The sequence below is a fragment of the Pseudorca crassidens genome, chromosome 19, assembly GCF_039906515.1.
Source record: "Pseudorca crassidens isolate mPseCra1 chromosome 19, mPseCra1.hap1, whole genome shotgun sequence".
In the NCBI taxonomy this organism is placed as follows: domain Eukaryota; kingdom Metazoa; phylum Chordata; class Mammalia; order Artiodactyla; family Delphinidae; genus Pseudorca; species Pseudorca crassidens.
In genome coordinates, this window is record NC_090314.1 from 17134039 (window position 1) to 17152820 (window position 18782).

Sequence of the window (18782 nt, forward strand, 5' to 3'; positions counted from 1 at the left end):
ACAATGGTGTGTTAATTTCTGCTTTATAACAAAATGAATCACCATTACATATACATATATCCCCATATCTCCTCCCTCCCACCCTCCCTATCCCAACCCTCTAGGTGGTCACAAAGCACCGAGCTGATCTCCCTGTGCTATGCAGCTGCTTCCCACTAGCTATCGATTTTACATTTGGTAGCGTATATATGTCAATGCTACCCCCTCACTTCATCCCAGCTTACCCTTCCCCCCTCCCGCATCCTCAAGTCCATTCTCTATGTCTGTGTCTTTATTCCTGTCCTGCCCCTAGGTTCTTCAGAACCATTTTTTTTTTTTTAAGATTCCACATATTTGTGTTAGCATACGGTATTTGTTTTTCTCTGACTTACTTCACTTTGTATGACAGACTCTAGGTCCATCCACCTCACTACAAATAACTCAATTTCGTTTCTTTTTATGGCTGAGTAATATTCCATTGTATATATGTGCCATGTATATGTCCATCTTTATTCCCGTATCACAGTGTCTTAATTACCACAGTCTTGAAGTAAGTTTGAAATTGGGAGATGTGAGGTCATTAGCCCTTACAATTTATTCTTCACTTTAGAGATAATTTTCTTTTTCTTCCATTACTTTCCTGAATTCTATCAACTCTCTTTCATTTCTTCCTGTTTCTTTTTTCGTTCCTGTTTTAATTTTTTAAATATCTGAGCCTATGTGGTTTTTCATATTCTCAGTGTGTGTTTGGGTATAGTCAATCTGCCTGGAGTGTAAACTTATAGTTTTCTTCTGCTTCTTGATTGTTTTTTGGTAGTGGTAAGGTTTCCTCAGGTGATATGTGTGAAATTCCATTTCCTGATTTTTTCTGCAATGGTTCCTCATGGGTTTTTTTTATCTCTTGTTCATCTTTTTTTTTTGCGGTATGTGGGCCTCTCCCGTTGCGGAGCACAGGCTCTGGACGCGTAGGCTCAGCGGCCATGGCTCATGGGCCCAGCTGCTCCGCGGCATGTGGGATCTTCCTGGACCGGGGCACGAACCCGTGTCCCTGCATCGGCAGGCGGACTCTCAACCACTGCACCACCAGGGAAGCCCCCTCTTGTTCATTTTTATTATACTGAGTTGTTTCACATGATTCCTAGTTAATGGTGCCCTTTTTCTGTCAGTCTAGAAGTCAAGGTATTTTAATGTGATTTTTGTTTGTTTGTTTGCTTATTTGCCTTGGTATAAGGGTGGAGCTCTGAGTCCACTGATTTTATGGTTCTCTTCTGTCTTGGACAACGCTACATTTCCCCCCTTTCCTCTTTCCCCTTCACTATCTAATTGTCAAAGGCCACTTCTTCATTTCTTTTTGCTTTTCTTCTCTCCCAGAAGTTGGGAGATTGAAAGATTCTCCTTTAAATCCAGTTTTCCTTTTAAATTGTGCCTATTCCTTTAAGTCCACCAGGTCCTTTAATTTGCATGTACTTTGAAACCTCTTCCCTATATTCCAGTGCTTTCATCTGCCCAGTTACTATCTTAGTATTTTCAGATTTAGGTTTCAGATGTAGCGTGTTTTCAATGTTTGGTGGTCCTTCCGAATCACCTTTATGCCTGCTGTTCCTTAAAGCCCCCTCTTTTGTCTTCACCGATTTTCTTGGTCTGCTTTTCCTTACCATGAAGCCTTGTGGCAGGGGGAAGGTGGCTGGGTGCACAACAGATCATGATAGATCACAGTCAAGAGAAAGGAGGCTGGAGTAATGATTGAGGAATTTAATTGTCACCTTCCCATTTACAACAGAAGAAACAAAGACAAAGAGGAGGCAGGGTGCTGTGGGATCAAGAAATGAAGAAGCGTGATCAGCCAAGATGGTGGAGTAGAAAGACCCTGAGCTCACCTCCTCTCACGAGCACACCAAACTCACAACTATTTGCAGAACCACCATCAGTGAAAAAGACCGAAACCTATCAGAAAAGATCTTCTACAACTAAAGACATAAAGAAGGAATCACAACAAGATGGGTTGTGGACCATCTCAGACTCGTGATATAGTCAAGTCCCATACCCATGGGTGGGCGGCCCACAGAGTGGAGAATAATTATATTGCAGAGGTTTTCCCACAGGAGTGAGAGTTCTGAATCCCCATCCCGCTCCCCAGCCCGGGGTCCTGCATAGGGAAGATGAGCCTCTAGAGCATCTGGCTCTAAAGGTCAGTGAGGCTTAATTTCAAGAGTCCCACAGGACTGGGGGAAACAGAAACTTCACTCTTAAAGGGCGCACACAAAATCTCACACACTCTGGGAGCCAGGACGAAAGCAGTAATTTGATAGGAGCCTCGGTCAGACCTACCTGCTGATCTTGGAAAGTGTCTGGGGAGGCGGAGGGCAGCTGCAGCTCACCCTAGGGACATAGACACTGGTGGCAGCCATTTCGGGGACCTCCTTCTACTGCATGGACACTGGTGCTGGCAGGCACCCCTGTGGAATCCTCCCTCTGGCTCATTAATGCTGATACCTGGCCCCGACCCAACAACCAACCTGTAGGTGCCAGTGCTGGGATGCCTCAGGCCAAGTAACTAACCTGGCAGAGACACAGCCCCACCCATCAGCAGACAGGCTGCCAGAAGATCTCCTGAACCCACAGTTGCCTCTGGAAATAGCCCTGCCCACCAGAGGGCCCAGGACCCAGCTCCACTCACCAGTGAGAAGGCACCAGTCCCAGACTCCCCTGGGCCCTGACCCTGCCCTCCAGGAAGCCCACTGTAGCCTGTGGACCAGCTTCACCCACCAGGGGGCAGACACCAGACATGAGAAAACTGCAATCATCAATAGATGAATGGATAAATAAGCTGTGATACATACACACACACACACACACACACACACACACACACACACACACACACAGCAGAGTACTACTCAGCCATAAAAAAGAATGAAATTTTGCCACTTGCAACAACATGGTTAGACTTGGAGGGCATTATGCTAAGTGAAATAAGTCATACAGAGAAAGACAAATACTGTATGATATCACTTATATGTGGAATCTAAAAAACACAACAAATTAGTGAATATACCAAAAAAGAAACAGACTCACAGATATAGAGAACAAACTAGTGATTACCAGTGGGGAGAGGGAAGGGGGGAGGGGCAATGTAGGAGTAGGGGATTAAGAGGTACAAACTATTATGTATAAAATAAGGTACAAGGATATATTGTATAACACAGGGAATATAGCCAATATTTTATAACTACAAATGGAGTATAAACCTTAAAATTGTGAATCACTATATTATATACCTGTAATTTATATAATATTATACATCAAATATACTTTAATTTAAAAGAATTAGGAGGAAAAAAAGAAATGCGGAATATGGGTAAAACACAAATAAACAATAATTGAGAAGACAGAATCAGAATGAACACACATCAGATTACTCACAGTTCCACTTTAGTTCAAGGCAAAGTGATCTACTGAGACTAAGACAAAGCTAGGATTAGAAGGCTCAGGAAGAGGATGAAGGCTCAGAATCACCATAGTGGGAAATGAGCCACGGAGTCACGTAGCAAAATGTGAAATATTGCCAGGTAGAACTGAGGGCTCAGCTGAGGTTAGAGAGCACTATATATACATAGTGTAGTCAATTGCCATGACTGTGTGACTTTTCTGGGATGTAGAAGAGAGATGATTGTAATTACTAAGGGTTGGACATTGGCAAGGCAGGTATGTCAAAAGGGTATAAAAGATCCTAAGGTGTAGGTGAGTGCATCACTGAAAGGTATGTCCATAGGTGTAGGCTGGGTAGAAAGGAAATCAAATCAAAAGGGTCAAAGGTCAAAGAAATATGAAAAGAGGCTAAGGAATGAGAAGTTACAAAGAGGATGAAAAATAGAACTATAATAATGGACAGAATGTGATGGGGATATGTGTATAATCTGATCACTTAGTTTTTATTTTGATGATTGGAGGGTATCTCATTTTTGTTTTATTATTTCATGTACATCCCTCTAAAACGGCATGCCCAAACAGAAGACAACTACACTTTAAGGTGAAATAATAGATGTACTCCCCTATTAGAAACTCTGCACAATCTCACAAGATCCACTTGCAGAGAATGAGGGAGTGGGAAAAATGGAATGACAGAAAGGTGTGATTACAGAGCATAGAGCTGCAGTAATAATCTTCATTTATCTATGACCAATAAAGTCACAGACTGAGTCAGTAGTAAGACCAAAAACTGAAACTAACAAGCCTAGTTCCCAAGCCTCAACTTTTAACATGCTTTCTAAGAACAACTTTTAAACTAAAATTTCACACATACATACACACACAAATATAACATTTCTGATTATGAAAGTAATGTGTGTTCATTATAGGAAGTTTAGAAAATACAGAAATTTCTACTTGCTCCTTTGCAATGTTACTACTAGGCTCTTAAATACCTTAGACCAGGGGTCCCCAACCCACAGGCTGCGGACTGGTACCAGTCCCTGGTCTGTTAGGAACCGGGCCACACAGCAGGAGGTGAGCGGCCACCAAGTGAGCAAAGCTTCATCTGCCACTCCCCATCACTCGCATTACTGCCTAAACCACCCCCCACTCCCCACCCCTGTCCGTGGAAAAACTGTCTTCCCCGAAACTGGTCCCTGGTGCCACAAAGGTTGGAGACCACTTCCTTAGACTATAGGTTGGCAATTTTTTTCTGTAAAGGGTCAGATAGTAAAAACTTTTGGCTTTACAGGCTCTAAGGTGTCTGTTGCAATGACTCAACCCTGCCCTCTGCATCTATTGAGATGATTACAGCGTTTTTCTTCTTTAGTCTGTTAATATGGTGAATTACACTGACTTATTTTCAAATGTTAAACAAGGAAGCAGCAATGGACAATATTTTAAAGAATGGATGTGCTGTATGTCAATAAAACTGTATTTACAAGAACAGGTGGTAGGCTGGATTTAGTCCCAGAGCTGTAACTTGTCAACCCCACCTTAGACTACTTTACAAGGTTTATATTTAAGTACTTCTCAAATGAAATAAACTAGCAGTTTGTTTAATTTATTATGTTCCAGGTACTGTGCTAAAAGCTGTAGATGAAAAGACATTACCTGAACTTCATGGCTAATGGGGAAACACATGCAGTATGTTTAAAAGTGAGGTGGGAAACAGAGGAGAAAAAGAGGTAAGGTTGTCTGAAAGGAATCATGGAAGGCTCAACAGAGAAGAAAGCACTTGACCTGAGTCTTGTAGGACTTTGTTTTAACGCATTTTTTTAAATGAAAAATGAATTTTTATAGCATTTTATGTTTAAGCACAAGCCTACCTTGGAATAAGAAAGTGCTATTTGTTGAAATACAGCATCATCTGGTGATTTACTATATGTGGCAAGCCCTTGTTCATCATCATCAAAAGGGTAGTTAACCACCAAAGAACCTATGAGGGAAATGAGCAAAATGTATTGTGTTATTTTTTTCAAGATGGAGCATTAACATAAAGTAAGCTTTTCACAGTACTGCCAGAGACAGGAAACCAATACAAATTTCCGAGGTTAATTTCCTCAATAGAAATGAAAAAGTTGCTAATTTCCTCAATAGAAAATCAAAGTGGATAAATAAAATATTAAATAGCTATGCATGACACTTAAAGACTGCCTTAACTGGAAAGGTCTTGGGAGTTTGCCTGAACTTACAGGCATACTTTACACGTCAGAACTGAAACCAGAAGTATACTGCCTCAATTTAAACAATTTTACTTTTATAATATTTAGGATCAGAAAAATTGAGCAAAATTTGGTACTTTTTCACTAAAATTCAGACATTTATAAGGTCATGTCATGGAATTTTAAACTAAGAAAGGACCCTTGAAGTCCGATTAACCCACCCTCTTCATTTTGCAGATGTGGAGTCTAAAATGGAGAGGCTAAACAACAAATGTATGGATAGTAGAGCCAGTCCTGACCTTCATTCAAAAAAAAAATGCTAAAAATTTCTCTTATGCTCATATTATAAATTAGTCAACTGGAGTTATATCATATGATTTTTCATGACCTAAAATACAGAGAGTGATGTTTTAAAACATATATAAAGGATATCAACTCCCTTCATGCTCCCCCTAGGACATAAAGCAATTAGGGTGCTTCTCAGGCAGGAGCCCTGAGCCCACCTCCCCCACCATAGGATCAAATCCCTTATTTTCCTATTAGTCACATCATTTTCATTTGTCCATGTGCCCATTTATTCTGCCTTGATTAGGCCATTCATCTTTGCCTTTTTTGTCATGCCACTTCCTGGGCATGGAAGTGAAGGAACAAATTCAACTTGAATCCAGATGAAGTAATCCTGTGATAATAAATACCAGCAAACATTCATATATTTAAAAAAATTTTTCTTTAAGAAACAAGTATGAAGAGATATGCTCATTTTATTCCCCAAAATAGTTCTAACAAGATAAGTGTACTTCAACACCTGTTCTTAGACAAATTACTCCAAAAAAATTTAATTTCACCCTGGATCTATGACTCATGCCTAAAAGTTACAACAGAAAAAAGTCAACTTCTACTTAATATTGTCTTTCAAATGGCTAATTTTATAAGGGAAAAGAAAAAGTCATAAAAGACTTACAATACTCCTACAAAAGTTTATTTAAAAAATAAATAGTATTGGGACTTCCCTGGTGACGCGGTGGTTGGGAATCCACCTGCCAATGCAGGGGACACGGGTTCAAGGCCTGGTCTGGGACCGCGGAGCAACTGGGCCCGTGCGCCACAACTGCTGAGCCTGTGCTCTGGAGCCCGCGCGCCTAGAGCCCGGCTCAGCAACAGGAGAGGCCACCGCAATGACAGCACCACGCACCACAACAAGGGCTTGCCCCCACTCCCCGCAACTAGAGAGGGCCCGCGCGCAGCAATGAAGACCCAACGCAGCCAAGAATGAATGAATGAATAAATAAATAAATAAAAATTAGTATCAACACAAAGAGCATTAGCTATTTTAAAAAAGATAAATCTGACTTCATCAATATTAAAAATTTTGTGCATCAAAGGACATTATTAAGAAAGTTAAAGTAAACCTATAGAATGGGAGAAAATATTTGCAAATCAGCAATTTGATAAGGGTCTAGAATCCAGACTATATAAAGAAGTCCTGCAACTCAACAAAAAGATGAAAAACCCAATTAACAATGGGCAAAAGACTTGAACAGATATTTCTCCAAATAAGATATACAAACGGCCAAAACAAGCACACAAAAAGATGCTCAGCATCATTAGCCATCAGGGAAATGCAAATCTAAATTTCAGTGAGCTATCACCTTTCACCCACTAAAACGGCTATAATCAAAAAAAAAAAATTAACAAGGTAAGGATGTGGAAAAACTAGAACCCTCATACATTGCTGGTGGGAATATAAAATGGTTCTGCTACTGTGGAAGTTTGGCAGTTCATCAAAAAGCTAAACACGGAATTCCCATATGATGGTATTTCCATCAAAAAGCCAAACGTAGGATAACCCAAAAGAATTGAAAACAGGGACTCAGATACTGTCTACCAATGTTCATAGTAGTATTATTCATAATAGTAAAAAGTAAAAACAACCCAAATGTCCATCAACAGATAAATAGATAAACAAATTGTGGTATATACATACAATGGAAAATTATTCAGTCATAAAAAGAAATAAAGTACTAACATATGCTACAATATGAATGAACCTTGAAAACACTATGCTAAGTGAAAGAAGACAGACACAAAAGGTCATATATTATATGATTTCATTTCTATGAAATATCCAAAACAGGTAAATCCATAGAGACAGAACACAGATTGGTGGTTACCAGGGCTTGAGGGGCATGGGGAATGGAAAGCAACTGCTTAATGGGTAAGGGGTTTCCTTTTGGGGAGGTGAAAATGTTTTGGAACGAGATAGAGATGGTGGTTGCACAGCATTGTGAATGCACTAAATGTCACTGAATTATTTACCTTAACATGGTTAGTGTTATATGAATTTCACCTAAATAAAAAATTAATATCAAAAATTACAAAAAGAAATATTACTTTTCTCTATATTCTTTCAAAATCCTTCTAAATTGTTAAGTTGGCAGCAAAGAATTCCTCTGTTAAATTTCTTTGCCAAGATTTCAAAACTCATTTAAAGATTTTAAGATGAAAATGCAAAATACGTCATGGAAAGAAACATATCTACGTGATTGAAGAAGTATCCCCCACCATGCCAAGGTCTTGATACCACATGTAAACATCTGTCAATTATTTTCACTGGAATGTAACTAGTATTAAGTTTTCAGCTTTAGCCAACATGACGTGATGTATTTTTTACAGATTTTTTTTTTTTTTTGCAGTACGTGGGCCTCTCACTGTTGTGGCCTCTCCCGTTGCGGAGCACAGGCTCCGGACGTGCAGGCTCAGCGGCCATGGCTCATGGGCCCAGCTGCTCCGCGGCATGTGGGATCTTCCCGGACTGGGGCATGAACCTGTGTCCCCTGCATCGGCAGACGGACTCTCAATCACTGCGCAACCAGGGAAGCACTACAGAATATTTTTTAAAGCTCAAAGTAAAACATATTTTCTGTCAAACATGGTATACAATTAATAAAGTAAGAAAAAAGCCAAAAAATTATTTTGCTAACCAGGCTGCAACTTCATAATTCCTATTTGGGTCTTTGAGAATCGTCCATGATTACCAATTATAGAAGTATTTTCTCCTACTATTAGCAAGCTTTCAAAGTCATTTTTGGAGCATCTCAATTTACTTCTTAAATACAAATATCCATAAGTGTGTACTGTCATTTCTAAAATGGCAGGTTAATCTATATGCCATCAAATCTCGACTGTGATACTTCCTTGGATAATCCAACAAATGTGGACACTAAATTTCTTACCTATTGCCCCTGGTGTTAATACCTTCACTCTTTTTTAATTTATTGAGATATAATTCACATACCATACAATCCATCCACTTAAAGTATATAATTCACTGTTGTTGAATATACAACAGGGTTGAATATACAACCATCACTACTATCTAATTACAGAACATTTCATTACTGAAAAAATAAACAAACCCATACCCATTAGCAGTCACTCCCCATCCTCTCCACCACTATCCTCTACAGCTTGAGGCAACTGCTAACCTATTTTCTATCTCTATGGATTTGCCTATTTCTGCACATTTCATAAAAAATGTAATCATACAATATATGGTTTCTTATGACTGGCTTCTATCACCTACCATGCTTTCAAGACTCATCTATGCTGTAGCATGCATCAGTCCTTCATTCCTTTTCACAGCCAGCTAACATTCAATTGTATACCACATTTTATTTATCTGATCGTTAGTCCGTGGACATCTGGGTTATTTATACTTCCTGGTTATTATGAATAGTGCTACTATGAACGTCCACATACCAGTTTACATGTAGACATGTGTTTTCAGGTCTCTAGGGTTTTGACACTTATTCACACAACCCTAGTTGGACATTGTGATGATTGTTTGCTGTTGTTGTTGATTTATTTATTTTTGGCTGCGTTAGGTCCTTGTTGCAGCACACGGGCTTTCTCTAGCTGTGGCATGCAGGGGGGCCTACTCTTTGTTGCAGTGCCCGGGCTACTTGTTGTGGTGGCTTCTCTTGTTGCAGAGCACGGGCTCTTGGCACGTGGGCTTCAGTAGTTGTGGCACCTGGGCTCAGCAGTTGTGGCTCACGGGCTCTAGAGCACAGGCTTGGTAGTTGTGGTGCACGGGTTTAGCTGCTCCGTGGCAGGTGGGCCCTTCCCGGGCCAGGGCTCGAACCTGTGTCCCCTGCATTGGCAGGTGGATTCTTAACCACTGAGACGCCAGGGAAGCCTCATTGTGATGATTTTTAATCTTGACCTCTCATCCTATTCAACTAAGTTCCTGCTGAATTATATGGAGGTGTATAAGCTCAGATACTACATGAGAGTGAGGTCATTGTGCTACAGTTAAATACACAGCAGATAAAAGATAAGAGAATGTCAAAATCTAAACCTACATAAAAGGGCATATTAAACTTTAGGGAGAAATAGGACTAAACATTTGGATCTGTTAGTGTTTAATTTTTATAAATGACAAAGAACATGTTACCAAATTCCCAGTGAGAGGGATAAATATAAAACATTTCTGAGGGATAAATATAAAACACTTGAAGAACTAAGTGAGAAAGAAATGCAGGGAGGGAGAAGGAGGAAAAGGGAAGGAGAGGTGGAGGGTGAGAGACAGAGAAAGAGAGGGAGGCAGGGCAGATGGAAGGAGGGAGAATGGAAGAGTACTGGGAGAGGGGAGGGGTGGGGGAGGAATGGGGAAAACAGCCAGGAAACTGGCTTAAAAAGTAATGAGAAAAGACCTTTATTGTTGTCTGCCATAAAAGCAATAACAGGCTTAAGATAGCCTAAGACTATAAACAGATAAACTTCCACTGGGATTTTCAAATGCTCTCAACAAGAATTAATTAGTGGAATATCAAGTTGCTATTACCTCCATGCAGGTTTGCTGACAGCACAAATGGATAGGCCTTCATCCAGCTCATTACAGCAATAGTTTCTGGTTGGGTAGGATCTGTGATCTGAATGAACTGATCTGGGAAATTTCGGTTCAGGTCAAAGTTGTTGCTGTTATTTCTGCCGACTACACTTATTGAATCTCCTGTATGATAAAAGATTCAAATTTAAGCCATGTTTCATTTATATTTTAATCCAATACATACTACTTCAGCTATCTTAACTCAAAGGTAAGTGTGAACACATCGGGCTTCACTATGATCAAACACACTATGACTGAAACCGAGTAGGACCCTGTGGGGCCTTCCCAGGTTAAAAAAGCCCCTCTGTATCCCATATTTCTTGTTTGTAGAAAAAAGGCTTTAGTCTCCTAGGCCTTCCCTGAGTTCCAAAGAGCAGGTATAAGCAGTTACTAATTAGGGAAGTGAGGAAATTCAGAAGTAAACGAAAAGCAGTTAAGCAAGAAAAGTAATGACAACGATTCCCGATTAAAAACAAGAGTCCTAGTTCTTACTCAAGGGATATACATAACAATCTAACATGTATCCTTGAGTTGTTCTGCAGGATGTAAGACCCCGACCCAGTAGGGGGAGGTGACTATGTGCTGAGCACAAGCATGTAGACCCCAGACTGGTTGGAACCAGAAGGCTGATGATTAAGATTCCCGAAACATCACCCTGCTACCTCCACACCACCAATCAATCAGAAGAAAGCCATGCACCCTGTACCCTCACCCCAAATGTTGCCTTTAAAAATCCTTCCCTGAAAGCCATTGAGAAGTTCAGGTCTTTTGAGCATGAGCTGCCCATTCTCCTTGTTTAGTGCCTGCAGATAAATCCTGTACTTTCCTTCACCACAACCTCATATCAGTAAATTGGCTTTGCTCTGCAGCAGGTGAGAGGATCCAAGTTCAGTTGGGTAACGTGATTAAAACACACATTGTTTTTACATTGTACATTAAAAAAAATGTATCTCTTCTAGATCTTCTGAATAGAAACGTAAAACCATTATCCTTTCATTTCTGCCTCTGGTCATACTTTGAGGGGAAAAACTCCAACCATACGAATTATATTAACATATTGCTCATCTGTCAATAATCCACATACAGTGACGTGATCACAATGTTGAGTGGGCATGACTGGCGTGAGGGGGGACTCTATTGTACTGGCATACGGGTCACTAAAACAATGTAAATAAACAGACCAAATGAAAAGAAAAAAGTTGCAGTATGCTCACATTAAAGTGATAACAAAAAGGTAAAGTTAGTCAAGAACATAGTTGGAAGGGAGGAGGAGAAAGGGTTCAACTTAAGCTTATTCCATTTTACTATGGGATGAGAGCCCTATTATTGTCATTATAATGAGAAAATGAATGCAAGTGAATGAAGAAAACCTACCAGAGGACTCACTAGTAGTAAGTAGTTCCATCTTTCAGAAAGGTCTCAAGGGAGGAATGTGGAAGGAATTTGTGAGGCTGACAGAGAATAAGGTCCTTAGCGAAAGAATCTAAATGATATATATAAGGATTAACCTGGTCATTTACTAATCGATTCTCTCAGTGTTCAGTCAGTGAGAGTAATAAACCACGTGGCTGCATATTCATATTGTGGTATCTTTTCTACTCACTGGTATCACTGCCTGGAAGGAATCACAGGCTGGGAAAAGATGGATTCTCACTCTCCTAGTGTTCTGCATAATGTGGCCCATGTAAGAAAGTTGCTCTCCCTGCCCTTACTATAATGCCCTAGGAAAGATGGGCTAGCCCAGAGGAGGCAGAGGAATGGGAAGTCAATAACTTAGCAGGTTTAGATTATACATGCATGGGGAGTAGAAATGGGAGTCAAAACAGAGTCACTGGCTTAAAAAATATTTAGTTTGAGATTTCACTTATGAGATAAAGTTCCCAATACAATAATTTAACAAAAATTACTGTTAAAGTGGAACAATTTGTAAAAATCTTACATTATTTTAGTAAATAAGAGCCATTACCAAAGTGGAGAACTTCATTAAATATAAACTTGATGACATAATTGTTGAATGAACTAGCCTATCTTACAAGAATACAAAAGCTAGAACCAATGATAAATTATAAGTATAAAAATAGGAAGAAATTTCAGGGAAACAACCAGTTCAAATTCTTTTCTATCCCCAAATAATTATGCCATATAATAATTAAAAAGGTTAAGCATTAGTAGACAGCTATTCTTTACCTTCCTGGGCCTTTTCATACCCATCAGGATTCATGGATGGCATCAGGTGAATTCTAGTGTTAAGAACCAAATCTGTTACATCGGGATCTGTTCCAAAGTTCTTACAAAGGTATTCGATGAGGTTCAGTAACAGTTCTCTTCCAACCACTTCATTTCCATGCATATTTCCAATGTACTTAAATTCTGGTTCACCTGAAAATAAAGTAATTACATGGAAGATGTTTTTTCCTCTTCATTAATCCTAGACTCTCTCTACTTTTTCCCCAACACATACAAAGACCCTAAACCAAAGATTTAAGATGTATTTTGGCAAAAGAAACAGGAAAAAGCATCTTATAAAGCAGTCCTTACTAATATATATGTCTGAGCAAGCTCAAAGCATATATACGTATGTGTGTATATATATATAGATATATAGATATATATACATACGTATATATGCCATATAATATGAAAATAAAAGTACTATTAGCAGAAAGAATCTAATTATGCAGTATGTTAAACTTTGTGCATAATATGGATTATCAAATGGATTTTCTTCTTTTCTAGGAAAAAATTGGTTACGTTTTCTTTGATCCAGTTATACATACAATAGGTGACCTTTCTAGATGAAGCAAAGCAATATAGCACATAGCTCTGAGAAGCAATCTGAAATTATGTGTGAAACTACACCAATTACCTGGTTCATGGACACCTGGATTATCAGATATCTCCATTACATAAAGTTCTCTTGACTCTACCGATTTTCCCAATGAATAAAGCCGGGTGATGTTAGGATATTCATTGGCAAACCTTCTCAAGAAGATTTCCATATCAGGGAAATGGTGGTGGTGAAAGTCCTGTGGCTGAACTGGCTGGTGGGAGGACTGTGTTCCAAGAGGACTATTAGGTATAGCAACCGTGCTAGCAGTTACTACAACCTCAGTTGTGTCAGGGACTACTGAAGCCACAGTTGGCCGAAGGGGAAAATTCACCTTTGTGGCTGGTCCTTCTTTCACTATTATGTTATTAACAGTCAGTGGCATATACCTGAAGAGAAAAATTTGAAAAAGTAGATGGCTTGGAGTTAAATTGAAACAGACAATGCATTAACATTATAAAAGTACAATAGCCTTTTCATACTCTTGCGCTTAGTCTATCGAAAATCAAATCAAATAAAGATAAATGTGTAAATTCAAGACTTTTAGAGTATTATCTCACAAAGAATCCCAGATTAAGTATTTAAAGAACTATTTCTCTTACCATCCTTTCAGGTTCCACACATTAGAATGCTTATAAAAAATTACATTCAGGGGCTTCCCTGGTGGCGCAGTGGTTAAGAATCCGCCTGCCAATGCAGGGGACACGGGTGCGAGCCCTGTCCAAGGAAAATCCCACATGCCAGGGAGCAACAAAGCCCGTGCACCACAACTGCTGAGCCTGTGCTCTAGAGGCAGAGAGGCACAACTACTGAGCCCACGTGCCACAGCTACTGAATGAAGCCTGCGCACCTAGAGCTCGTGCTCCGCAACAAGAGAAGCCACTGCAATGAGAAGCCCGCGGACTGCAACAAAGATTAGCCCCTGCTCGCTGCAACTAGAGAAAGCCCGTGCACAGCAACGAAGACCCAACGCAGCCAAAAATAAATAAATTTATTAAATAAATAATAAAAAAATTACATTCAAAGGAGAGAATATTATGAAAAATGAAGGTCATTAATCCATTGTAACCATTGCTACAATACTCAAAGTAGGGATAAATGATCCAATTCTTTGTAGTGCCTTATCTGACTGACATTCCAACTACTTTACCAAATGGGAAAGTTCAAAATTAAAGGTAATTTATTTCCTAAAGGTAAATCCTTAGCAAAATGAGCTTCCAGAAATGCTCCCAGAGGAGGTGGGGAACCACTCATGTCATGTATTAGAAAGCTGATGGTGAGACAGCTCTTCAAAATGTCTTTCATAGAGCCCTGAGTTTCTTCTACCTTGGTATTCAATTAGCCTTGCAGCAATGCTTTACACAGCTGACCACCAAGCTTTTTTTTGTTTTTTTGCGGTACGTGTGCCTCTCACTGTTGTGGCCTCTCCCATCGCGGAGCACAGGCTCCGGACGCGCAGGCTCAGTGGCCATGGCTCACGGGCCCAGCCGCTCCGCGGCATGTGGGATCCTCCTGGACTGGGGCACGAACCTGTGTCCCCTGCATCGGCAGGCGGACCCTCAACCACTGCGCCACCAGGGAAGCCCCATCAAGCTTTTAAAACTGTCCTTCCAAAAAAAAAAAAAAAAACTGTCCTTCCTCCCAATTTTACAACGATGCTTCGTATCCAGTTGTATTGTTAATGTGACAGAAGATCCACCATAGTATTTTCTCGTTATAAAGGGGGAAAAAAATCAGAAAACAAGGAAAAACAAAAGCCAGATACAGTAAATAAGATCTCCAAGAGTATATTTCTCTTCTTAGATATAAACGGAAACTTGACATTTTAAGAGTCTAGTTTAAATTCTTACCCAGTTAAAACTGCTGTAATGTTATAAGTTCCAGGAACAAGTAATCGGTGGAAATCACCAAATCTTCCTGTTGTGATATTATGATTAATACCAGCCACTGAGATGGTTGCATTCTCTAAGCCAGCTCCTGTTACTGAATCTTTAACAAATCCTTTAACTCCAATGTGGACCTAAAAAAAACAAGAATCAAAGTAGACTGCTCACAATCAGTTTGGAAGGCAAGAGAAAATAACCTCTCTGCATTGATGCTAGAATTTTTTAAAAATAAGCTTATTCCTCTAGCTCCCTGAAATAGTTTTCAATCTCTCCAAGTTGAAATAAAATATAGACCAAAAAAATTAAATCCTTAAACTTAAGTCATCTGAAATCTAGACTGTAAAATGCTTTTGAAATTCCTTCTCCTCAAAGCCAGACTTCTGCTTTTATCAGCAAGATATAAGTAATCATTTCCGATTTATCCAGTAGTATATTAGCCTGCCTGATATTTAAATTAAACTTATGTCCATGGTTCATATAATGGTAAAGGTTCTCTAGCAAACATGATCGAATGGCATTGTAAGAATCTGGTACTACAAATTTTGCTAATTATTTCAGGTGGTAAAAGTGTTGTAAGACAGTCAAAAGAAGCCCTCCAGAGGAAAAGAGCTGGGGGGAAGGATAACAGAGGCATGGCCAGAATATGTTCTAACAGATTCTAATATAATAATTTCTAAATATAATCTACAATCTTAAATAATAAAAACAGAAAAATAAAGGGTATCTAGAATAAACTGTTGTTCATATACACAAATTTCTCCCTTATTTAATCAATTATTACCATACGCCAACCTTCCATTCAGCTTTTACCTTTTCAATCAATGTGATCAAAGACTCACGATTGTTCTCCCATTCTTGTTGAAGCTGCGAAGCTGGTGGGTACTTGCAACAAGACAGTTCTAATGTGATTTCAAAACAGTTGGCCCATAGATAATTGTAATCTTGCATGCCACCTGAAACATGAAGGAAAAAATAAGTTTATTCTCAGAATTCTACTCTTAAAAAGACCATAGAAATTAAATCAGTCATCTCTGCATGTATAAATTCTCTTTTAATTAAATTGTTTGAAGTTGGAGAAGGCTCTTGAATTATAGAGGACACTAACAAGGAAGGCGAAAGGAATACACCTTGGAAAGGAATATACATAAAGGAAATATATTTGATTGATAGGATAAAGTTATAAAGAGCATGAATATAATTGTTAATAACAATAGCAATAATGATAAGCACTCTACATTTGAGTGTTTACTATATGCCAGCTCTGTTCTAGGACCTTTATGTGTATTAACATTTAATCTTTACAAAAACTTTTTGAGGTAGGTATTGCTATTTCACCCATTTTACAGATGTGAGAAGTAAGGCACAGAGAGGTGAAGATTTTTGACAGAATGAACATGAAGAATACTCAAGATCTTAAAGTTATAAAGGATATTCACACCAAAGCATTATTAAGGGCTTACTATTCTAACTGTACTCCCTGTATCACAAAGGTGACAAGAAGGGTCTGGATCAAAATGGTAGAATAGAAAGATCCTGAGCTCAACTCCTCACATAGGCACACTAAAATTACAACTACTTACAGAACAACTACCTCTGAGAACAACCTGAAGAATAACAGAAAAGATTTTCCACAGCTAAAGACATAAGGAAGGAGACACAACAAAATGGGGTGGGTGGGTGGAGATGCAGTCTAGTCAGGGCCCACACCCCTGATGCAACGACGCACAAGCAGGAGGAATATCACAACTGTGACAGTCATCCCTGAGGAGCAAGGAGTCCAAGACCAACACTGAGCTCCCTAGACCAGGGTCCTGAATTAGGAAGACAAGCTTCCAAAATGTCTGGCTTAAAAGCCAGTGGGGCTTATGTTCAGGAGTACCAGAGAGCTGTAGGAAACCAAGACTCTGCTCATAAGGGTACATGCAAAAATACACTTGCTCCAAGTCCCAGCACAGAGGCAACAGTTTGAAAGGCACCTGAATCAGACACACTTGCTGATATTGGATAGCCTCCGGGAGAGGCAGGAGGCAGCTGGGACTCCCCCTGGGGACTGAGATGCTGGCAGCAGCCCATTTTTGTGATCTCATTCTATTATGCTGACACCAGCATTGACAGGCACCATTTTGGAATCCTCTTTCGAGCCTATTAGAGCCAGGGGCCTGCCTCACCCATCAGCATGCCCACAGTGGTCAAACAATGCTGAGCATCACACTCAATCATGCCCGGGCCTGCCCTGACCATCAACGTGCCCAAGCAGTTGGCCCTGCCACAACAGAAAGGCACAAGCACCCCTCATAGGGAACACCCCTGAAGTGTCTGCCTAGAGGGGAGCAAGCTGCTGGGCCCATAGGACATCTCCAACATAAAGTCACTTCTCCAAGATCGGAAGACATAACAGACCTATTTAATACAAAGAAAATCAACACAGAAAATTAGGCAAAATGAAGAGACAGAGGAATGTGTTCCAAATGAAACAATAAGACAAAACCTCAGAAAAAGACCTAAATGAAATGGAGATAAGCAATCTGCCTGATAAAGAGTTAAAGGTAATGATCATAAAGATGCTCACTGAACACAGGAGCAGAATGGATGAACACACTGAAAACTTCAACAGAGTTAGAAAATATAAAAAAGACCAATTAGGGCTAAAGAATACAATAACTAAAATGAAAAACAGGACTTCCCTGGTGTCACAGTGGTTAAGAATCTGCCTGCCAATGCAAGGGACATGGGTTCGATCCCTGGTCTGGGAAGATCTCAGATGCCGAGAAGCAACTAAGCCTGTGCTCCACAACTACTGAGCCTGAGCTCTAGAGCTCGCATGCTGCAACTACTGAGCTGTGTGCTGCAACTACTGAAGCCTGCACACCTAGAGCCTGTGCTCTGCAACAAGAGAAGCCACCGCAATGAGAAGCCTGTGCACCGCAACGAAGAGTAGTCCCCGCTCGCCACAACTAGAGGAAGCCCGTGTGCAGCAACAAAGACCCAATGCAGCCAAAAATAAATAAAATTTAAAATAAATAAATAAATAAATGAATAGAAAGGGACACATGAACTTTTTTAAAAAAATAAAAATAAAATAAAAGATACACTAGAGGGAATCAACAGTAGATTTGATGATACAGAATAATGCATCAGTGATCTGGAAGACAGAGTAGTAAAAATTACCCAAGCTGAACAGGAAAAAAAAAATGAGGATAGTTTAAGTGACTTCTGGGACAACATCAAGCATATTAACATTTGCGTTATAGGGCCCCAGAAGGAGAAGAAAGATAAAAAAACAAGAGAACTTATACGAAGAAATAGTAGCTGAAAACTTCCTTAACCTGGGGAAGGAAACAGACATCCAGTTCCAGGAAACACAGAGAGTCCCAAACAAGATGAACACAAAGAGGTACACACCAAGACACATATTTAAAATGTCAAAAATTAAATATAAAGAGACTCATAAAAGTATCAAGAGGAAAAACAACTAGTTACATATAAGGAAACTCCCATAAGACTATCAGCTAACTTTTCAGCAGAAGCTTAGCAGGCCACAAGGGAATGGCATGATATACTCAAAG

General features: G+C 39.7%; 1 protein-coding gene across 1 annotated transcript in view; it reads right to left on the minus strand.

The window, feature by feature from the left end:
- Nucleotides 1–18782, minus strand: part of CPD (carboxypeptidase D) — a 67757-nt gene that overhangs the window by 25835 nt on the left and 23140 nt on the right. Inside the window, exons 3-8 of the mRNA XM_067716044.1 lie at nucleotides 16027–16169; nucleotides 15181–15350; nucleotides 13370–13719; nucleotides 12691–12882; nucleotides 10459–10626; nucleotides 5280–5389 (exon numbers count right to left, since the gene is read on the minus strand). Coding sequence (XP_067572145.1) covers nucleotides 5280–5389; nucleotides 10459–10626; nucleotides 12691–12882; nucleotides 13370–13719; nucleotides 15181–15350; nucleotides 16027–16169 — 1133 coding nt within the window. The remainder of the gene's footprint in view (nucleotides 1–5279; nucleotides 5390–10458; nucleotides 10627–12690; nucleotides 12883–13369; nucleotides 13720–15180; nucleotides 15351–16026; nucleotides 16170–18782) is intronic.